This window comes from Pollachius pollachius (genome assembly GCF_949987615.1).
Source record: "Pollachius pollachius genome assembly, chromosome: 17".
NCBI lineage: Eukaryota > Metazoa > Chordata > Actinopteri > Gadiformes > Gadidae > Pollachius > Pollachius pollachius.
In genome coordinates, this window is record NC_136950.1 from 20,812,621 (window position 1) to 20,836,725 (window position 24,105).

Consider the following 24,105-nt stretch of genomic DNA (forward strand, 5'->3'; position numbering starts at 1 on the left):
CGTGTCCCCACTTACGCTGCCATGAATGTATTTCGTGGAGAATAAATGGAGTTAGCGAGCTCCAGGTGGCAAGAGCCAGGTGTGATGCCCCGTGGTCGACTCCAGCGGCTTATTACTATCCCCCCCCGCCTACTGATAGAGTCCGGCCACGTCCCCCCCTCCGACTCTCCCGACACCTTCCGGAAAATGAAAAGATGCAGTGCTTTCCGACCGGATAATGGCCTGGGCAATCAGTTTAGATGTATTTGTATGGTGGGTGAGCGTCCAGTGACAGCACTTTGATGCGGACTGTAAAATAAACCGTTAGGATTAAGGGGGGCCCTATTTCACCACCAGGTGTAAAGTAGGTGTCCCCTTTAGAATAAACGCAATGTCCCCGCTGCTGCTCTTGCCAGCCAAAACCTCTCTCCCCCCTCCCAGTGTCCCCTCCGCGACCGTTTTGTTCTGCTGCGTCAGCATGCTGCCTTGGCGATCGCGGCATAAAAAGTGGGCTTTTTCACTGCCATGGTTAAGGTGTTCGCTGTTCCCTCTGGGTCAATGGTGCTAAAAGAAGGAAAGGAAAGAAAGAAGGGAACGAAAATGTGCTGTGTGGATTCATTGGCACCACAATATACTAGAGGCTGCAACAAAAAGAGGGCTCTGCAGTGAAATACCTTTGTGACCACAGGGGGAGTGGGCATCAAATCCAACCCTGCCTCTGCTTGGAGATAGTCGAGGAGGACGGCAGGAGCGATGGGGGGGGGAGAGGTGTGCTTCAGAGTTTATTCCTCTCCTGCTGGATCGATGTGAAGTCTTTAAGGGGTCGCTGTACCTGACCCCAGCTCCCAACACTCCCATCAAAGCAAATGTGAATCCATGAAGATATAAGAAATAAACATCCTGCAGCCGTATTTCTTTTTTGGTTTTTTTTCTCCACCACAAACGTTACGAATGCGTGCTCGGTGCGAGTGACTGCGAGTTTGGCCCCGGGCACTACAACAGCTTAACGCATTTATATGCACGGAAAACACATGCTCGAGTACGTCTGTCGAAAGACGGGGAAAGAAACAGCCAGCTGTTATTAGCCAGTGACTTAATCCCATGTTTTGCTTTGCAGAGGCATCCCCTTTCATGGTATTACTCTTAAGCTTCTCTTACGCCGCCCGCATCGATTTCGCCCTCTCATCTCACCTTTTCTTCCCTTTCCCTTCTCCCTTTCCTCACCCCCCACCCCAACAAATGACAAAAATTGTTTGGAAATTCCCACACACTGCAATCCTAGATGAGTTCCTTCTCATACATCAATAGTTGGCAATTTTTTGCCGCTATTACGTGTTATAGGGTCATAGTTTAGTGCCTCTGCCGTTGCCAGAGGCGCCCAGGGACTCCTCTACCTGCAGTGAGTGCAGTCTTATTAGGGCTATATCTCTGCCACCCGCCGGCGCTTCCTTAAGAGGCCCCACTGTTTCGGGTTCGCTCAACACTTACCCCGCGCCACCCTGCGTGATGAACGGTGTTCAATATGGGAGAGGAGAGGCGCCTGGGTTTGAGCAAGGACCGGATCTTTTGTTGATATACCAAAGTGCTGTGATGGCAAGATAACATTTTAGAGGGGGGGAGGGGTTTAATATCCATCTGGAAATATCCCAGAAGACCACATTCCTGTTTACTGTTTGTGTTATTTAGGAGCTGCTTTTATCCACAGAGTTAGATTCTGTTCGCTGCTGGAGGATCGCGTGTGAATGCAGACTCCGGTTGTTATGCCGCAGGTCCACCCCCTACCTTCGTCTTTAGTTATTTAGCAGACGTTTGCATCCAGAGACACTTACAGTGAATCTGGTTACGGGTCATTAAGGAGCTGGTGGGGAGCTATAGCATCCTGCTCTTGGATGACTACAGGTTACTCCGGGGACATTGGGGATTGAACACAGGGTACTGTCAGCCAGGAGTCAAAACCTCCATGCCACCAAACTATTCTAGTACCCCCTCCTCCAGTCCACCTCTAAGAGATACAACCTACTTATTCATAGTCTCATAGCATAATAGCCGAAGTGGTATTTTAAGCTTCATCTTGTATTATGCAACAAAAGTACCTCAGTCAAATAGAAAGACATGGCAGATACTGAGAATGGAATGTAAAAAGCACTCTGATTGGCTTAGGTTACAGCCAATGAGGCACAGTGAATCAGCAGCGTCAGGAGGGTAGAGTTAGGTTAGATATCACAATCTGGCCAAAATATTTCTTAGACAATGATGCTATGAGGCTAACGGTATACAGGAGTACTGCAGATCCCCCTCCCCCTATTGCACGAGTGATTACAGGAAGGGTCCTGAGCACGGCGAGCCCTCGGTTTGAACCCCGGTGAACAAGGCACTCGGGAATCAAACCCGCGCCTCCGTCTCCCTTTTGCGTTGTCCTGTCGTCGGGTTCGTGACAGGGGCGCTTCGCGTCTCCGGTCTTTGATGCCGCCTCTGGGATCGTCTCGAAGTTCCCGTGCGCACGCCGCTCGGCACAACACGGAGACGTTTGAACCGTCATTCAATCTCGAGGACTCCCTGTCACACTAAACGGATGCGGCGGGAAAGGGAAAGGCCCGGGCGCTAAGCTAAGCCAAGTATCAACTGACGCGTGCCGCGCGGTTGTCCCGTTACAGCAACCGCTAATAGACGTTATTTTTTTAACAGCCGGTCCTCAGGGTGAAATTAATTCCGATATTCCTTTTATGTTGACTGACGTTGGGGTTTATTTTTTGTGGCTGTTGTTTTGACAACGCGTCGGCCCGTAGTTCTATTAAAGTGTTTATTATTTCACATCTCTTATGAGTTTCCTCCTATTCGATACATTCCCCTGAATGAGTGTGCCGTTGTGTCTGGCATTAAATGTAAGCGGGTACAATGCATTGCTACCTGGTTTTATTGGGTTTACTGCTTGTTTATGTAGGTGATACCCCGCACAGCTCACGACTCATCAAGTAAGAATCAGAAAGTTGATTATCTGGGAGAACCAGAGCTTTGAAGCTGTGATGCGGAGCTTACTCCCGTTTCCAGTGCGGTGGAGGAATTTCCTCCCAACTCACCGTGAACACTGATCTAATCTCTCAGATGGAGTTGGCAGTTGTTTCATGGCTGGCAAAGGATTATCAGCGATATCATGTTCACAGAACACCTATTTAAGATGTTCACGTGATAATGAAACTCCCCTGCCGGCGATATAACTGCTTGAAGCATACAGGAAGCGAAGGAAAGCAAGATGCCTCCGTCTCCAACAAGTCTTTTGTTTTGTTTATTCAAATGTATGATTTGGGAGAATGCAAAAGCGCACCACAGTTGGGAAAGCGAAAATAACACAGGTTGCCTCCGTATGCTAATACCGAATCGCCTACTTAAAGACTGTACTGCACATAATCTCCACATACAGCTCTGGAAATGGAAAAGGCCTGTTTGTTAGGACGGGGCCTGACAGCATCAGGAGGACGCCAGAGTGGAGTGGGTGTGTCAGGAGAAGAAGGGATAAATACACTCTACGTTTTCTGTTGCCGGCCCGGCCATTTTATGTTTTTGACACGCGTGTTTCATTAATCGCTGGCAGGGAGAGGGACCTCTCTGTGGCGTTTTTTTGTCGCAAAAACAATACTTCCCATGATTGCCCTGGGCAATCATCCAGCAATCCAAAAACAGAACAGAACAAGCAGAAGACCATCCGTCGACATTCTGCCTCTGAATTTGTGACTAATGTGAAGCCTCTTGCCATGTCCCCAAACATGGCATTAAATACAAATTGGTATTTAGTTTCTACACCAAAATCATGAAAATATTCGAACTCTTTCAAAGGAAAAGAGAGCAACATTCTTGTGATTACGCCCACCGAGTTTAAAAAGGAATAAACTAAGAATGATAATATGGTTGCAAATTAAATCATGATATGCTAACACACATTGGTCCTATCGTTAGTCCTGGGCAAATATCCTGTGTTACATGGAAATTAATCGTATTAAGGAAATTAGTAATGTTTTTTTGATATTTTTTTAGCAGCACCATCGCCTTAGCTAAAGCTTTCCGCTTTTAGCATAACAAGCTGCCAACAGCCTAGGCAATAAAGCTGCTTCTACCAATCAAAGTAGTGATTATTGTCCACAGCAATTGAGGTTATTTCCAAAAGTTTACAACTCTCCTATACAGTAACAAGCCATACTTCCTGATTATATTAAGAAGTTAAATAGTAGCTATTTTTAAACTTGCACAATGACTTGTTCCAAGTAAACTCTTTTGACGACTACACAAACTCGGATAAAGCTTGAATATTTTCTTCCATTCAAACTTGTTAAACTGTGGACACAATTTCGACGGCAGTGTTTTGACTAAACAAGCGCACGCATGCATATTTGATGTGATGGCGGGCAGCAGGAGTGGTCCCTGCGCTGGGATACTCCTCTCTCTTATGGAATGCGACAGCTCCGTGAAAACCGGACTTTTCCAGCTGAAAAGCCTCGCTTGGTGCTGAGTGGTGCATCGAGTCAAGTACAACTGCACTTGTGCTAAATTTGCCCGCAAGCGCTAGCAGGAAACCGACACGAGCACCAACTGCCAAAATACAAAAATAATAAATAAAAATATAACCGCATCCATCGTGTATTTTCCATGTCAATTGAGAGGCGTCTGCTTAGCTTTCTCCAGGGATGGCGTACACGAATTAAAGGTGTAAATAGGCCATTAGGAGATAAATTAGGAAATACACACTTCACGTTCATTCATGGCTTCACCCTTGAGAGAAGCTGAACCAATTTCTCTCCTTGTTATTGCCCCTGCTCTTTTTTATCTAGTTTAATGACTAGGTTGGGTCCAGAGAACCATTACAGTGACGGTGTAAACATAACCAGATTAGGGCCGGTGTCCTGCTTCTATCATCACGCAATGTTTGAGGTAACCACTCTTGACTTAAAAGAGCAAATGAGAGGCTTTCTTTTTTACATTTACATTCAGGGGACAAGAGACTTACAACCTTTCATTCACACACCGACGCAGAGTCAGCCATGCAAGGCGACAGCCAGCTCGTCAGGAGCAGTCAGGGTGAGGCGTCTCGCTCAGGGACACCTTGACGCTCAACTTGGAGGAGCCGGGGATCGAACTAGCAACCTCCCGGTTACCAGTCAACCTGCTCTACCTCTTAGCTCCAGGGGAGCTAAGCTTATTTAAGGATGAATGGAGGAGAACTTCATGTGGTGTTGGTCAACAAAGCCAGTGTTTACACTCGCATGCAACATATGCAAGAATACACTTCTGAGTGCTCTTGAATAGGACTACTTTAAAAACAATGGCCTTTTTAATGTCTATGAGCGTAGAACAAGCAATTATAGGAATTAGCATATTTCATCATTGTGAAAACACAAGGCAGTGTAATAAAATAGGGGGAAATGGTAAGCTACTTAGAGAGTACTGAGACAAAACACTAATATACCAACATAGTTGGCATTTCCAGTCTCTCTGGAGATGAAGACATATTGCTGTTAGGAGTGTGCAGAAACAAGGCTCTAAAGTAAAAAGAAATAATTTCACACTTAGCTCGCAGCAGTTATATGCAAGCCACTAGAAGAGAAAATAAACAAATTATCCCTGTTTATCATGAGTGGATTACCTTGTGGAAATCAAAGTCCCTCTTTCCTCTGTGCTGGGAACACCCTAAACCAGTGCCAACCCACCTTCTTGCGCTGAGGAACACCAGCGTCTCTCCCAGAGATGCAGGGCACACCAGCTTATAGTTTTAGGGCACGATTATGATGCAACACTTATATAAGAGTTACATCATATAATTATATAAACTGCATTGTCAGCAATGTGAGCAACAATTCACACGCAGCTGGTCGTCCAAAGTATCCAATGGATGCAGGTTCATAAATAGGCAATTGCATTATTAGATTATTAAATATGCATTGAAATGGAGCAAGAACTCGCCTTACGTTCTGTGAGTACCCTGCAGTATGTGTTGAATCCTGCAGCATTTCACGCCACGCCTTGTCTCCGGGCCTGGCAGTACCCCTGTAGAGCCCACCCTGACCTGCCCCCCGAAGGGTCCACCCTGACCTGCCCCCCGAAGGGTCCACCCTGACCTGCCCCCTGTAGAGCCCACCCTGACCTGCCCCCGAAGGGTCCACCCTGACCTGCCCCCTGTAGAGCCCACCCTGACCTGCCCCCCGAAGGGTCCACCCTGACCTGCCCCCCGTAGGGCCCACCCTGACCTGCCCCCCGTAGGGTCCATCCAGCCCCCTGGTGTGACCCGTGCGTCTCTCCTCCCACCCGCAGGTACTTCATGGGCAGCAACGAGGACGAGGAGGAGGAGGGGGGGGAGGAGGGGGTGAGGTACTTCACCATCGACGCGGACAGCGGGGTGATCCGGACCACCAGGCCGCTGGACCGAGAGGCCCAGCCCTGGCACAACATCACCGTGATGGCCTCGGAGGTTGGTGAGTACCCCCAGCCAGTCCTTGAGGTCAAACAGACGTGACGCACAAACGCAGCCGCGCAACATGCCCGCTGCGGGGTCCGTGTGCGGCGCTCGGTTGCTGGGACTGTTTGTGTTCCAATGTGTGTGTGTATGTGTGTGTGTTTGTAGTTGTGTGCGTTTTGTTCACAGTGTTTAACTCTCTGTGAACAACAATGTTGCATCTTTGAGTTCTTCCTCAGTAAGCTTTGTTTTGTTGTAGGCTAGTTTGTTGCCAAGTGTTGTATGTTATTGAGTGCTTGTTGTGTGTGTGTGTGTGTGTGTGTGTGCGTGTGTTTAAGTTCGGCATGCGTGCGTGCGTGTGTGTGTATGTTCAGCGTTTGTGTGTGTGTATGATGGTGTGTGAGTGTGGGTGTTTGTTCGGCATGCGTGCTTGCTTGTGTGTGTGTGTGTGTGTGTGTGTGTGTGTGTGTGTGTGTGTATGTATGTTTGCCGTGCGTGCATGCATTTTTGTTTTGGTTGTTGTGTGTTTTGGTTTCCTTGTGTGCACATCTGTCACAAGATGGGAATCCACATATGGAATATGAGGATTCAAAATTATTTTTAAATCACATGTTTTCATCTAGCCTATACCAAAAGCTCTTGAAATCTGCCCTGAATATAAATATAATGCTGCTAGATAACAACACGTGTTAGGGTGTCAAGTGGATGATACCCACGCAGTTCTCGGGAAGTACTGTAACTCTTGTTTTCACACTTTGAACCACATTACAACAATGTAGCAGTGCATTAGCCTGTCTGTAAGCAGCACATTCACTAAGAACATTTAGCTTAAACGATTTAAGTTCAACCATACAACCCTCGCGTGGGAGCACGGCTACGCAGATGCCTGCCTATTTATTTGTTGTTGTTGTTGTTGTTGTTTAACCTGAGAACCCGGGTCACAGCGGGTGGCACTACAGTTAGCGGTGGAGGCGTAGTGAGTGGGACGGGGATCGGCAGAGACACAGGTAACATGAGGTGGCCCTGGGTGTCGGGCTTGTTGTCTGGGAGTCACGGGACGGACGGACGAAACAAACAAAGTCACCCTGGAGATCACTGGGCGGCCATGTTGTGGGTTCTGCTGCAGAAAGGGGGGGGGGGGTCAATTGATTTATTTGTGCTCATTAAAATCCATCCGGTGTCCCGCTCCCTCCCACCTGTATATAATTAGCTGCTTAGCGTACGACGGGATGGGGGACTGGTTACTGGTGTTCAGACTCCCAGAGGAGAGGTTCTGGGTTCGACCCCTTCCCCACCATGGCCTCAGCCAACCCCTTCACCCCCAACCTGCTCCTTCAGTACATGTTCCTGGATGACTGCAAGACACTCTGGGTAGAATTGACAATCGGTTATGATTCTCCGAGGCACACAGCAGACTGCAGAGTAAGAGTTGCTTTTGTCCAAATGGACATTGACATGTTTCGCACACAATGTGATAAAACACTTCTTTTTCGTTTATCACTTTGCCGAGCATTGACTTCAGAATCAAATGAACATCACAATATTCAAATTATAACAGGTTCACATTTGACATTTACGTTCAGGCACAGTATTTGTACTCGAAAAGTTACAGAACTAGACAATGTTTTGTCATTTTAGATAAGTGCTATAATTGGGGTTTGAAATGCAGAACCCGTTGGCTCGGAGTCAAACTCCCCAGCCACACATACCCTCGCTACACATTAGTAAAATAGGAGGCTAGCACTACACTAATAAAAGATTGCACTGCAAGCGGTCAGATCAGCGTACTTTTGTTCGCTGTACTTTATATTCAAAGTGTGTTTTGATATAATGAAAAACATGGCTGCAAGGCAAACTTATGGTAAATAACAAATTAAGTAAATGATGAGGGTTCATAGCGTCGATGACGATGATGAATAAATTCCAAGCTGTATTCATAATACATATCCTTAAATATATTCAAACCCAATTTATTAAAAACCTAAAGAGGTTGTGTGAATAAAACCACAGATTACACTCCGTCAGGAACCACGCTCGCTACCTAATATTTAACATTTTACCTTTTAGGGGATTTTGCTTACGCTTTTATCCAAATTCACTCATTCACACTCCGACGTTGGAGTCCACCACGCAGGGCGACGGCAGCTCGTCAGGATCATTCAGGTCGAAGTCGAGTCAACCCGCTCTACATCCTGAGCTAACCTCTCCGCACTAGCCCACATTTCACGGTGCGGGCCTAATGACCACATCCGCAGCGGTCTGCTTATGTGGGACAGTCGGACCTGCTAGGTGGAGACGGTGCAACTGCTCAGACTTTCATTGTCACATTTACAGCACAGTAGCTTCTAGTTATGGGTCTGTCCTGCCTTAACGGCCACTCCAATTACCAGAGCCAATGTTTGTCCCTCATTGATAGGCTGAAAGAGGGAAAACATAAAACATTAATGTTGACGTTGAATGTCAGAGCTGGAGTAGAGGACTCTGGTTGATTGAATCGGATGAGATGCTCATGAGAACATACATTTGTCCGCTGTCAGTTGCTGTCCGAACTTGCATTTAAACAGTGTTTGAATTCAACTGAGGGGAAGAGGACTCTGGGAAATGTAGTTGCACTGGATTGAGTTTTTCTTTTGTTGCTGAATGTCATTCTGACATTGTTCAAGACACAGTATATACCACTGTAGTAACATTATTAATAGTATTATCATGAAGGCTATCATGAAGGCCTAAACAACGTCTAATTTTGTATGCCTAAATAGTGAAATTAACAATTAAGTGTGCAAAGAGAAGCCAAAAGTGGACCAGTCATTTACATATTGATGAGAATGTGTTTGAATGGAATAGAGTGTATTTCCATTATAATCAACTACCAAATCAAATTAGTCTCAATTGTTTCAATGTCCTTTACCTCCACTGCTATGTTGGAAATTAATTAAATCAATCCAGCCCTTGCTGACTCCAAGAATACCTATCAGGTAACTTGGCTAATTTGTAATCGCAATTAGGCAAATCCCTTACCAGCCGACGAAGGCCCTGCATGCTAATGCTTCCTTATCTCCCTTTTTCCCTAACGCTTGTTAGTATTCAAGAATGCAGACGCCCAACGCCCTCGCTCTCTCAGAGGCTAAGACGGATACGTTTTTCCGCACAGAAGCACTCTAAACGAAACAGAAATACTCGGCGAGGAGGACACTTGGAGAGGAGACCACTGTTTGTCTGTTTTAAGCCTATAATTCCACGCCACACGAGACTCCAGCGGTCGTGCTCCTCAGACTCAGGTTGTCTGCAGGTGCGCCGCCTTGCAGTGTGTTCTACCGGAGCTCATCCATGGTTGAGCAGTACGTGAGAGACGTACTGCTGAACGTGCACGCAGTGGATTTATTTCTGTTAGCGTCTTCCTGCCGTTCTCGAAGCTCAGCTCGTTCCCCGCTGAAGAAGGCGAACCCAGAGCCTCTTCTCTGTTGGTTGTGTCCGTTAAGAAAACTGCCTTGTTTCCCAGTCGCCTTGGCAACAACACACAGCGCTTCCGTTAAGTGGATGTAGATGGCCGTGCACACAGACAGCTGCGACTCCTGTCACTTCTCTGTACAGTGTCAAGAGGGATTTGTTTTTGTTGCCCCCCCACCACCCCCCGACGACACTACATGAGACAAACCGTTATTTAGTTATTGTTTTCTGTATAAATCCCGCTCCAAGCTGCTCTCCCTCGGTTTGGGGCGTGTTCCACTTGGAAAGTGACAGTTATCCACGCTGAGGGAGATGAACGGGGGAAGATCGCTGCTTACAAAATGACCAACTGTTTTTGCCGGGACCCCTGCCATCGGTGTCTCTTACGGTTCGCTCAGAGGGAACGCTCCACTCTCTGAGCCCGGGGGTTAAATAAGCACTTAGCGGCGAGAGACAATGGCCTCATGTGTAGTGTATTCTTTAATCTGCAGAGAAAAGGCTGCTGCTGCTCCTGGTTGATGATAATCAGTGTACACGTGATGTTTTTGTGGGGTATAATGATTTGTGAATAACCAAGCCGGATGTCCCGGGCTGTGTTTTGGAGAGAGCTGGTTGGGTAGTAAACAGAGGAGGAATCGTAAAGAAGGAGGGATTGCGTGTCGTAAATTGGCAGTAATCAGGGCAGTTATTCTTCCACAACATTCTGGATTATGATGTTGCTGCTGGGTTTGTTTTTGGTTGGGTTTGTTTTATTGTCTCTGTTGGACCTGATATAGCTCAACGATTATATTATGGCCCGGGCCGTCACTGGGGCCTCATCGTATGAATGAACCGGAATATAAATCAATCGAAATTTGGTTAAACAAAACAAACCCAATTAAATGGATTATAGATTTAGTGACATCGTGATGATTCTACAAGATGGTTGCCCCCCTTCATCATCTAGTGGACAACCAGCTTGACCTACCCTCTGTGTGTGTGTGTGCGTGTGTATATGTATGTGTATGTGTATGTTTACGTGTGCTTGTGTGTGTGTAAAGGCGGCAGGTTTCCAATACAACAGAGTTTAAAATGAACGCACCATTAACTTTAGTTTGGCTCGCCTCGCTCACCCTAATTTCCCCTCCATGTCTCCAAATCGGTGTTGGGGAAGATTAGCTCTGACAGAGACAGATAAAGCCTGCGTGCGTACGTACAGCTACAATCGGCTAGAGGAGCACAGCTGCCACACTCAATCCACCTGTGTGCACCTCCTCTTCTCGTTAGGCAAATTGAGTTTTTGACTTCAAAGCCAAATGTATCCTCGCTGAATGTTAGTCAAGTGTTATTTGACTTTCTGTGGGTGACTCACAGAGAAGAGGACTTTGACTAGAGGGCTGGGTTTGTTAGTGTAAAATGTATCCGCACAATTCAAGTCTGCAAAGTTATTGTCTGTCTGGGTTTTATTTAAATACTTTCGGTTTATGTTAGGGCGTCTTTCTTAAGGACACCTACAGCTAGTCTGAGGACGATGGGGTCAGAACACACAACCTTTCAGCTGGGATTTAAACACTACAACCACAAGGAACAGTACATTGTACTTTTGTTGAAAAAGTGTGATGCAAATAGTTGTTGTATTGCTGCATCATTAGTTTCCGTATTATTTACATCCTGTACTGAAGCCTGAAACTATGCGGCGGTAAAGGTTGACAATCTATTTATTTTGTTTTTCTGCTGCTGTGGAACAGTGAGTAAAACCAGGCAGGAAGGAAATGAAAGGGATATTGATGTGAGCGACGCTCTATGGAGCTAGCATGGGCACAGTGCCCTCTCTAACAAGCTGCCGTCTGTCTTCAGACACATAACACATCACTTCCTGGACTTCTGCAAAACTGTTCCCTCACTACTGCAACAGAATCATACAGAACTTCTATTACTACTGTACTACTAATAACGACGAATGGTAAAACTGAACCATGTAGTGATACTGCTACTGCCACTACTATAATTACTACTGCTACTACTACTTACAATAATATTAATAATTATATTAATATATATGATATTATAACATTTACTTTTAAATTTAGGGCATTTAGCAGACGCTTTTATCCAAAGCGACTTACAATAAATGCATTTGTTACAATAAGTACATTTGTCATAAGAAGTGAAACAATATATCGCTGTCGGTACAGTAAAGACGTTCATAGAACCAAGTGCAAGTATTACAATCGCTAGGCTAACCCATTCCCCGTGTAAAGCAGCGATAGCAGCTACTGTAGATGCTACACAATTAAGTACCTTGAATAAGTGCAATGTACAAGTGCCAGGATGTACAACATTCAATGGTGGCTGTGCATTGGTTTCTATGCAGAGTTGAGATGAACTCTGAACAGGTGAGTTTTGAGTCTTTTGCGGAAGCTGGTGAGCGACTCTGCGGTCCTGACATCGGTAGGGAGCTCGTTCCACCACTGAGGTCCCAAAACAGAGAAAAGTTTTGACTTTGCTGATCGACATTTGCTTGCTCTTAGCGATGGCGGTACCAGACGTCCAGCTGAGGTAGTTGAGCGGAGGGATCGAGCTGGGGTGTGTGGCTTTACTAATGCTTGGAGGTAGGCAGGGGCAGTTACATCGACTGCCTTGTATGCCAGTACCATCATCTTGAATCTGATGCGAGCTATTACAGGGAGCCAGTGGAGGTCTCGGAAGAGGGGGGTTACATGTGAGAACTTTGGTAGGTTGAACACGAGGCGCACTGCCGCATTCTGGATGCGCTGCAAGGGTTTAATCGCAGAGGCAGGGAGTCCAGCCAGGAGCGAGTTGCAGTAGTCGAGGCGGGAGATGACCAGTGATTGGACTAGAAGCTGAGCTGCTTCCCTTGTGAGGAAGGGCCGGATCCTGCAGATGTTGTAAAGTGCAAATCTGCAGGAACGGGCCACCGCAGTGATGTTTGCGGTGCAGCATAACTGATTGTCCAACACTACACCAAGGTTTTTGGCAGTTGGAGAAGGAGATACACTGATGTTCTCAACAGTGACCAGTAAGTCCATGTGTGGGCAATCTTTCCCTGGTATTAGGAGGAGCTCAGTCTTGTTGAGGTTAAGCCTCAGGTGATGGGCAGTTGTCCAGGTGCTGACTTCTGCCAGACAATTCAGATATGCGTGTTGCAATCAGGGCTTTGTCAGATGAGGGAAAGGAGAGAAATAGCTGAGTGTCGTCAGCATAGCAGTGATAGGAAAAGCCGTGGGATGTAATTACAGAGCCCAGAGATCTGGTGTAGAGGGAGAACAGAAGAGGCCCCAGTACCGATCCTTGAGGGACACCTGTATCAAGCGTGCAAGGTTTGGACAAGGAGCCATTCCATGTTACCTGATAAGTGCGATTCATCAGGTAGGACGTCAACCAGGAAAGGGCAGATTCAGCTATGCCAAGCTCGGCGAGAGTGGCGAGGAGGATCTGGTGGTTCACAGTGTCAAATGCTGCAGACAAGTCAAGGAGAATGAGAACCGATGAGAGGGACGAGACTCAGTCACCGCGAGGAGAGCCGTCTCAGTGGAGTGTGCTTTTTTGAAGCCTGACTGGTGAGGATCAAGCAGGTTGCTAGATGAGAGATAGGAGGACAGTTGGTTAGCGACGGCACGTTCCAATGTTTTAGAGAGGAATGAAAGTAGAGATACCGGTCTGTAATTCTGGATGTCAGTGGTATCAAGCGTTGGTTTTTTGAGGAGAGGCTTTATTCTGGCAGTCTTGAAAGACGTTGGAACAATGCCAGAAGTGAGGGAGGAGTTAATAAGTGTGGTTAGAAATGGCAGGATGTCGTTTGACACAGCCTGGAGGAGGGAGGAAGGGATAGTGTCAAGGGGGCAGGTGGTGGTATGGTTAGATGTTTCTGTTGACCTCGTCTGAGGTGAGAGGGATGAATTGGGTAAAGACAGAGGTGGGGGTCGGGGGAGGGAGGATGGTGGCAGTGATATAGTTATACAGCAAAGACTACGACTACTACTAGCTTTTCTATTTACAATAATGAATGCTGCATCCTAACTATATGCTCATACTACCTCTATCACTGCTTCTGCCACTTACAACAACAGCACAAGCTATTTGAATAGCACCTTTTCAGGGTTTAGTTCAGGAAGGGCCCTGAGTGATTGTATTTCACAACGTTCCCCCCGCCACCACTATGCCTTATGGTGGTGTTATGAGATCTGCTAGTGTTTGGTCTGAAGGACTCTCTGTGCTTCCCAATGTCCTGGCAATCTCTGAGCACCTGCCTAAACTCCATATATATTTGAATCGAAGAGTGTGTGTGTGTGTGTGTGTGTGTGTGTGTGTGTGTGTGTGTGTGTGTGTGTGTGTGTGTGGGCATCCATGGGCGAGATGCCCCTAACCATTAAAGACTCCTTAAGTCCTTAAGACTTAAGAAGGACGGATGATAAGAGCCCATACTACATAGCAAATATAAAATATATGAAGTGCTTTATATGAAGTACTATCTCGGACAGTAAAACCTTGTGTTTGTACTTCTCTGCCACAACTGCCACAATGATGATGGCGATGATGATGATGATGATGATGATGATGATGATGATGATGATGATGATGATTAGTTCTCTCCTGCATGCGGCTCACTACTTCCTGCCGAGGAAGAGTTTTGGCCGAGGAGATGGTGGGGTAGGGGTGAAATCAATTTACTGCAAACTAGAAACACCAAGATGTTACCCTTTTAAGATTCTCCTGTGAGGAATTATCGTGTACTGCCTTCCTGTGTTACTCTCCTAAGTGCCTTTTGCCTGTTTTGCAATTACGATCCAAAGGCGCCTGTGTTGTGTAATTGGGACTGTGCAATGAGTTCCATTTAACAGATAGCAGTGGTGCTTCTGGCCATGGAGGGTAGGCTGGGAGTGATGGTGAAGGCCTGCTTTAAGGTCTCACCCGCTGTTATTGTGGAGATCAGTAGACGCTTCTATCCAGACTTGGCAACATGTAGTAACGGAGCAGCTAGGAGTGAGTTGTTTTGGACGTGGATGGTCATGGGTTAGTCGCTGGAGGTTTGGGTTCAAACCGAGAACCTTTTGCTGGTACAGCTCAACCACTAGACCATCCTGCTCCACTACAGTACAGTAATATCAGTCTTTAGATTTTTTCCTTTTCTTAAAGGTTATGTCACAGGGGAACTTCCACCCGCAAGTAAAGAAAATTGCGATCTGAGCAGTCGTTACTTTAAATCTTTAGAAAAAACGGAAACATTGGTTTAAACGAGAGCGTGAAGAGTGTGAAGGGCATTCAAAACCCACAACCCATTTCCTCTGTTCGTCAACCTTATTACATTTGGGTAAAATATTACGTTCTCCAGGACTTTAAGTAACCCAAACAGAACTATTTTAACCTGTAAAAAAGGATTTGGGGGTTCACCTACCCTCTAAGAGATGCTTTTCCAAGGCTTGCTGGCGTTGGAAATTGGGGTTCAAAGCCAGTAGCTTCGGGTTGGGGGTCGACCACTCTAGTCCCTGAACCCTTCTGCCCTACTATAGTGATAGTTTAGGTAGGGGCTGGACCACTGTGGTACTAGCCATAGTTCAGTCCGATTAAATCATTCTCATTCGGTCGGCGTTTGTTCTCTCTGGAGCCGATGGGGATCGAACCCGTGCCCTAACTACCCTGCTCTCTCTCTCTCTCTCTCTCTCTCTCTCTCTTTCTCTCTCTCCCGATCCTTCCAGACAACCCAAGCCTCCTGAGTCAGGTTGCCGTGACGACGCAGGTCCTGGACGTCAACGACAACGCCCCGGAGGTCGCCACGGACGAGGAGGTCATCGTGTGTGAGAGCTCACGGCCGGGACAGGTGGGTGGAGGAGAGAGAAACATTCTGAACAATAAGAAGTCCCCAGGCGTTAAGTCTGTTCCTCTCTCTCTTTGTCTCTCACTGTCTCTCTCGCTGTCTCTCTGTCTCTCTGTCTCTGTCGCTGTTGCTCTCTCGCTCGCTCTCTCTCCCTCACTCTCTCTCTCTTTTGCTCTCTCTCGCTCCTTCGATCTGTCTCTCTCAGTGTGAGAGACAGAGAGCCTCTTTCTCGCTGCATCATTCTCTTGCTTTATTTCGCGTTTTCTCTTTGTCTATTTCTCCATCCATGTCCCCCTCGTTCTCCCTCCGCTCACCTTCTTCTGTTTCCCTTGTTATGTTCTCTCACTCTTCCTCCTGCTGTCTGTAACTCTCTCTCTCTCTCTCACACTATCTTTCCCTGACTGCCTCAATTCAACCTTCTCTCACTACCCCCCCCCCCCTCCCCCCCACAGACACACACAACACCCATCACCCATCACCCATCACCTCCAATTCACTCTCACTCACCCTCATTACACATGCACTACCAGGTCCCCATACAAATGTTAAACCACTCTACATCCACCCTACATGCAAACACACACACACACATACACATGCACGCACACATACACACACACATACACACAACCGCGTACATGCATGCACACACACACATACCGAAACACACACAAGTCTCAGAGGGCGTGCTGAGAGCCATGCATTATCACCATCGGTCTCCCTCCCTGAGCTGTCTAGGACACATGCATAATGCACACCACTGTTGTCTCCTGTAGCCGCCCGGCTGCCTGGACCAGCCCTAGCACTGAGAGAGAGAGAGAGAGAGAGAGAGAGAGAGAGAGAGAGAGAGAGAGAGAGAGACAACATAGGGAAAGAACAAGAGAGAGCGAGAAGCATAGAGAGACACAGGGAGAGGGCCTGAGGCAGAAACAGAGAGGCAGAGGGACATAGGGACAGGACCAGAGAGATAGGCACACATTGAGATGACCCAAAGGAGATACCGAGAGAGAGACAATGGGACGTAACCAGAGCGAGAGAGAGGCCGAGGGGGAGAGAGGCAGCTAATCACACTCGTCCCTGATTTGAAAAACCAGTATCTCGGCATCAGCGTGCGACAGCCTCTGAATCGAAAGTGTTCCTTTTTTTCTTTCCCTTTCTCTCGGCGGTCGGTGGCTTGTGATTTGTTGGAATTAGGAGGCGATAGCGATGTTCGCGTCTAATCAGTGACATGAATAAGGCTGTGACGAGAGAGCGGAGACAGGCCAGGGCTCAGTAGGATGGGAGAGAACATGGAAGAATGGTTTAAATTCATAGTTCATATGTTTATGTATGTATGTATGCACCATTTTATCCGGAGCATCGTACATCAAATGTAGACACTCCTGAATCTCCCTTCTGGGATCAGGGAAGTGCTATATTATCTTATCTTATCTCGGGGGGGGGGCCCGGTGGGATTCGAACCGCAGTTGAACCGGGACAGGCCCCCCGGAGAGATTATGTTAAGATAACCGAGCCGCGGTCTGCGTCACCTCCATTCCTACCGTACACCCCCCCGGCTGACGTCCTCTCCGCGGGGGCTGGGAACGGCGTTTGCCGTTTCCACGGTGACATCGCATTTAAGGAATGGGGAGGTAAATATCCCTGACAGACAGACAGACAGACCAACCGAGGCAGGGGAAACCCCCAGGGATCCCATCTATGCAAGAGGCCTTCATAATGAAAAGAGTCAACCCGTGTCTATTAATAATAAAGAAAGCACAGGGAGTGGACACACACACACACACACAGACACACACACACACACACACAGTTTCACACACAGCGCACCTTCATGGTGGTGATTACATTCGTTATTTGAACCCTGTGTTTCTGTATCTTTCATTTACTTATTGTAATGCCCCTGTGACAGAGATTGATTACAGTTGCCTTTCTTCCATACCCATGTTCAATTATACAATAGCCAGGAATATGTTATATCTGTCATATATATACCTAGATATGTCATATGTAATGATAGCGATAAGACAATATTCTTGCCTTTCTATTCATCATTCTGAATCATTTATAATCATTATAAGAAGAATCTTCATGTCTCATTATAAGAAAATCCATGTTTTATATATATGTATACATATCTGCTTGGTGATAGCTTGATTGACAGCCTCCCAGTGGGGGGGGGGGGGGATCGGACCCTAACAACCGGATGGTGTTATTCTAATCGTTTCCCTGCGAGCTGTTTTAAAAGCGATCATTAACAGCCAAACGGGATGCATTATCTCCAGGCCCAGCGCCCAGGTTCCAGGCAGCAGAAGCGGTCGGGTCGGGCTCCGTGTCAGCGTGTCCAAGGGTATTGGGGAGACGTTCAACTGCTCCGGGAAACACATGAAAAAAACCCACAGAGTGTCACTGGCTCAGCTCCCCTTGTTTACGGGCCAGGGATATGTTGTCACACACGGTTGTCATGGCGCCCTGTTAGGCGACGTGCTGAATGCGTAATGATGCTGAGAGTAAACGGGGCGGGGGAAGAGAAAAGAGTGCTTCCTCTCTCCGTGTTAGGATATCGCCATCCCTGGAGAGAGGCCTGGCTATTCTGGGCACATACTTCATGCTAAACACACACACACACACACCGCACACACGGTGCACAAACCACACGCACAGACACACACACAGACGCACACACACACACACTCGCACACCCTCACAGTGGGTCTGTGGTGCCGCAGTGTGCGCAGGGGTTGGCAGGTGTCCAAACCGGAGGACCTGTGATGGAGTTTTCCCGCCATGGATCCCCTCCTCCTCTAGCAGAAACATACACACACACACACACACTCACACACACACACACACACACACACACACACACACACACACACACACACACACACACACACACACAGACACACACACACACACACACACACAGACACACACACACAGACAGACACGCAGACATGCACAAACACACATATATACTCACACACACATACACACACACACGCACACGCACACAAACACGATAATGAGATCACATACTTGTTCGCTCCATTGCAGTATGTGAGTCGGTCACTCAAACACTCACTCACGAACCTACCCACTAATCAGCTTACTCACTCACTCACTCGCTCACTCACTCATGCATTCACCCACTCACTCATTCACACCGTTTCACTCGCTCACTCAATCATGCACTTGCCTGACGCCGGCATACCCTCGCGTATTCACTCACTCAATCATCAACGTTCCCTCCCTCATTGCCTCACTCGGCCGGTCGCCCACGTCCCCACCCACTCTGTCGATCTCTCGCTTAACCGATCAGGCAATCACTACCCCGTTCATCCCCCCCCCGACGTACTGCGGGCGGGCTGGCCAACTCCCTGCAGCGTCCACCGCCCCCGCCCCGCCTATCATCATCATCTGAGCATAAGAAGGGCCTGAGGCGTCTCTGGTAATGGGTCGCCTCTAGTCAGACCCCCGACCCCCAGTCCTACTCTCTCTCTTTCTATCTCCCCCTCTCCTTCTTCCCAGATCTTCCAAACCCCAGTCAATCTCCATCGCTCTCTCTCTCTCTCTCCTCTTCCCAGACACCATATGCCAGACTATTTTCCTCTCTCTAAACCTCTCTCTCTATCTCTCCCTCTCCACCTCTATCTGTCTCTCTATTTATCTTTCTCTCTCTCTCCATCTCTCTCTCTCTCTCTATTCTCTCTCTCTTGCTCTCTCTCTCTTTCTCTCTCTCCATCTCTCTCTCTATTCTCTCTCTCTTTCTCCATCTCTCTGTCTCTGTCTCTCTCTCTCTCTCCATCTCTCTCTCTCTCTCTATTCTCTCTCTCTCTCTCTTTCTCCATCTCTATGTCTCTCTCTCTCTCTCTCTCTTTCTCCATCTCTCTCTCTCTCTCTCTCTCTCTCTCTCTCTCTCTCTCTCTCTCTCTCTTGCTCTCTCTTTCTCCATCTCTCTGTCTCTGTCTCTCTCTCTCTCTCCATCTCTCTCTCTCTCTATTCTCTCTCTCTCTCTCTTTCTCCATCTCTATGTCTCTCTCTCTCTCTCTCTCTTTCTCCATCTCTCTCTCTCTCTCTCTCTCTCTCTCTCTCTCTCTCTCTCTCGCTCTCTCTCCCAGTAAATGCTTACAAGCTGACGCTGGTGGAAGGGGCTGCCCCTGACGCTGTTCGATGCCAACACTGCCGAGCAAATGCCAAACGCTCGCCAAGCCCAGATCCTGCAGGACAGAGAGAGAGAGAGAGAGAGAGGTAGAGAGATAGAGAGAGAGAGGTAGAGAGAGAGATAGAGAGAGAGAGAGAGGTAGAGAGGTAGAGATAGAGAGAGAGGGGCGAGAGAGGTAGAGAGAGAGAGAGGTAGAGAGAGAGAGAGAGGGGTAGAGATAAGAGAGAGAGAGAGAGGTAGAGAGAGAGAGAGGTAGAGATAAGAGAGAGAGAGAGGGGCGAGAGAGGTAGAGAGAGAGAGAAAGAGGTAGAGAGGTAGAGAGAGAGTTAGAGATAATAGAGAGAGCGAGAGGGGCGAGAGAGGTAAAGAGAGAGAGAGGGAGAGAGAAAGAGGTAGAGAGAGAGGGAGAGATGAGAGAGAGCGAGAGAGAGAGAGGAAGAGATAAGAGAGAGAGAGAGAGAGAGAGAGGGGCGAGAGAGGTAGAGATGAGAGAGAGAGAGAGGGGCGAGAGATGATAGTGAGACGTTGAGAGGAGAGAGCGAGGGAGGGAGGGAGATTGGGGGAGACAGAGGGAGTAAGAGGGCGAGGGAGAGAGGGTGAGGGAGGGAGAGAGATTGGGGGAGACAGAGGGAGGGGTCAGAGTAACAGGCCCAGCTGTTCACAGGTCAAAGGGAATTTTGTTTTTGACAATTTTTGCGAAACCAATTACGCCCCAACAACTCATACGGAATCCGTCTGAACGCCGGGAACACGCTCGGCCTAGCTCGCAATTAAGGCTGACGAGCCGAGCGGCGACGTGCGCTCGGCTAAGTGAAGGTCGCAGATGGTTCGCTGCGTTGTTGTCCGTTTGCTTAACATTCTCCTTACCTCCCCCCCCCCCCCCCCTCTCTCTCTCTTCCCGCCAAAACCCCACCAGGTGATCCAGACGATCGCGGCAGTGGACAAGGACGACTTCGCCAACGGACAGCGGTTCTCGTTCGCGCTGCCCAGCCAGCTCCCGACCAACCCCAACTTCACCCTCAAGGACAACGAAGGTAGGCAGCAGTCGATTCTGTGTTTTTGGCAATCTTGCTAATGGGAGTGATTTAGCTCCTCGTTTTGCTTTGTTTGTTGTTCGACGCGCTTCCCCTGAGGGGGGGGGGGCATCGCCCTCAATCACCCTTTACCTAAATTAGTGTTTTAAATTCGCTGTTATCAGAAAGTGGCTGAGCACTGAATTATTCTTGGATGCGTGTCATTCAGGAGCAGGGAGGTGTGCTCGAGGGTACCTGGTCGATGGGCAGATTGCAGACATCGGGGGTTCAAACCCAGACCCTTTTACCTGGGCGTTAGACAGCCTAACAACTAGAGCAGTGATTCCCATCTGGCGGGAATATCCGTCTCCCAGCGAAGTGGTTAAGAAGAGTTTTCTGATGGCTTTGAATTGTTAGGTGTGTGTCATCTGTTAGTTTATATATAATATATATATAAAGGGGTCATCTCTGACTCATACCTAAGTACCAGATGCTCCGTCAATTCCCTGCTACCTTAGGGACGTGGTGTGTGTGTGTGTGTGTGTGTGTGTGTGTGTGTGTGTGTGTGTGTGTGTGTGTGAATGTTGACAGTTGGAGACAAGCTTACTACTGGGGTTTTGATTTAAAAGGGTGAGTCAAACACAGCAGTAACAGCAGTGTTTCCATGGTGTGGTCAAATGGAATGCTCTCTCCCTCTCTCTCTCTCTCTCTCTCATGCTCTCTCTCCTATCTCTCTTTCCCTCTCTCCCTCTCTCTCTCTCTCTCTCATGCTCTCTCTCCTATCTCTCTTTCCCTCTCTCTCTCTCTCTCTCATGCTCTCTCTCCTAACTCTCTTTCCCTCTCTCTCTCTCTCTCCCACTCTCTCTCTCATGCTCTTAGCTCTCTCTCCTCTCGCTCCTATCTCTCCTTCTCTCTCTGTCTCACTCTCCCTCTCTTTGTCTCTCTCTCTCTCTCTCTCTCTCTCCCTCTCCATTTATCAGCCTCTATGCGTCGAAATAGGTGCCCACGATGTTACTATAGCAACAACATTCCCCCCTTTCCTCCCCTCCATCTCAGGTGGAAATCTCCCCCCTCCTCCCCCCACCCACACTCACGTCGATGTTGGTCTTCATCTGCATCACGCCGTGCTAAGCTCTCCAGCATGCAGTCAAACGCGTGTGAGATCCACAGAGAGCAGCTCTCACACCATCGGGACTCTTGGCGATAAAACCACACACTTTAGATAAGTCACTACGGGCTGCATTCTCTCGTCTTTTCCTTCCTTAATCCCTGCGATAATGCGAGATGCTCAGACAAGCGTCTTGTACGGTGGCCAAAGCATCTTTCATCTGTGTGCTCAGCGTGCGATGCTCTCTGTGTTCATCAGAGTAGACCTGGAGGGCTCCGATGTCGTCACCAGCCGTGGCGTCGACCTGCCTTTACAAGACCTTTCAAAAAGGCTCAGAGCTCACTTAGACTCTGCATCTCCTCCCCCATTACCCCCTCCCTCCCGTGCACACACACACACACACACACACACACACACACACAGCCCATTTACACACTTATTGTATGTTTGTGCGTCCTGGCACCTAATGTATGCACATATTGTATGTTTTAGTTAGCATTGTGTAGCACCTTATCCTAGCTATCTCTGTTGTATACGGGGAATGGGTTAACCTAGTGATGGTTAGTGCATGGCACTTGGTTCTATGAACATCCTTACTGTACCGACAGCGATATATTGTTCCTCCTTCTTCTGACCAATGTACTTATTGGACTTGTAAATCGCTTAGGATAGAGCGTCTGCTAAATGCTCTGAATGTAAAGCTAAATCGACCCTTTAGTGACATCACCCATGGGATGGACCCGCCCAGGTGTGTAATGGACAGGTCAACCTACCAACCACGAGGGCCGTACGGGCCGGCTGTGCTCCTCCACCTAACATACGTCTGAGTGAGAAGGATAAACGATATATCGCTGTCGGTCCAGTAAGGATGTTCACCCAAATGCCGAGCACTAACAATCGCTGGGTTAACCCATTCCCTGTGTCCAAAAAAGATTACTAGGGTAAGACGCTAAACGATGCTTAGTACTATTTTTAAGTGCCAGGAGGTACAATATACATTTAGTGCGTAAGAGGGTGGGGGGGTGGGGACCCTATGCAGAGTCTAGGTGAACTCTGAACGACACCTTCACCTGCATCGGAGCGTTTTGACGGTGTGGGGGATAGACGGGTCGGAAGCTGAAACGGGTTGTGTTTACACGAGGAGATTTGGCGTGGCGGCCGTGTGTTGTCTTGGTTTTGCTTCACCCATGCACTTAGTCTGGGAGAAGGGGCTAATTAGCAGCCCCAGATGGCCCAGTCAAAACACTTATGTGAACTTTCACACTTGAACGATAAGCTTTCCCCTGCCCCTTGAACACAGACGAGAATGTTCAAGGCTCAAATCGCCCAGCAACGTCTTTTGTTGTCGCGGTGGCCGGTTTGGAACCGCGTTGTGATGTGTCTTTGAAACATGCTTCCGAAAACACTACAAAGTCCATTCTGGTCGTCTAGCTGAGGCTTTTATGTGAAAAAAAACACTTCTCTGAAAACAAAGTCCAGACCGGGAGACCAGCCTGGACATGCTGTGTTCCGCAGACCGCCAGTCTTTGTGGAGTATGTTGATTATTTTTGTTGCGCTTGTGTTCAGAATAGGGCAAGTATTGACCGCTATATAACAGCACCCCCAGAGTGCTAACATTCAAGCGAGCTTACTAGACTGTGATTCTCCAATCTGGTTTTCTAGAAGGGTGCTTGTTGCTTGTTCAGGCATGTATTACAGCCTGTTTTAAAATCTGAACCACAGCCAGTGACGCCGCGTTCACACTGCACACGTCCGTTGACGGATGACGGAGGGCGTGTCTGACCTATGGGGGAGTAGTCTTTGTAGACTTAGCCTGCAGCCAATCAAAACGCTTCCCGCTAACAAAGCTATCTTTTTCCTGCTTCTTCCTGCTTGTTATTGCAAAATGGTTCCTGTATTCGCAAGGAGGGTGTTGCTTCTCGCAGCATTTTTAAATGCCCCGCTGCCGGCCTGGCTTTTTGACAGATGGGTTTTCCCGGGTTGTGTCACAAAGGCGATTTCATTGGACAGATTCCAAGTATCATCACAGTCGTGTATTTGCGTGTATTTGCATAATGCGTTCTGATTGGCCGACGGATCCATCGCTGCCTGAAAAGCTAAACATTTCTAAACTTTTTGACACAGGCAACGGAGCCGGCAGA

General features: G+C 47.9%; 1 protein-coding gene across 1 annotated transcript in view; it reads left to right on the forward strand.

Annotated features, from left to right (window-relative positions):
* Positions 1-24,105, forward strand: part of LOC307088963 (cadherin-18) — a gene marked incomplete at both ends in the record, with an annotated part of 81,475 nt that overhangs the window by 39,316 nt on the left and 18,054 nt on the right. Inside the window, 3 exons of the mRNA XM_079755043.1 lie at positions 6,277-6,437; positions 15,562-15,683; positions 20,759-20,876. Coding sequence (XP_079611169.1) covers positions 6,277-6,437; positions 15,562-15,683; positions 20,759-20,876 — 401 coding nt within the window. The remainder of the gene's footprint in view (positions 1-6,276; positions 6,438-15,561; positions 15,684-20,758; positions 20,877-24,105) is intronic.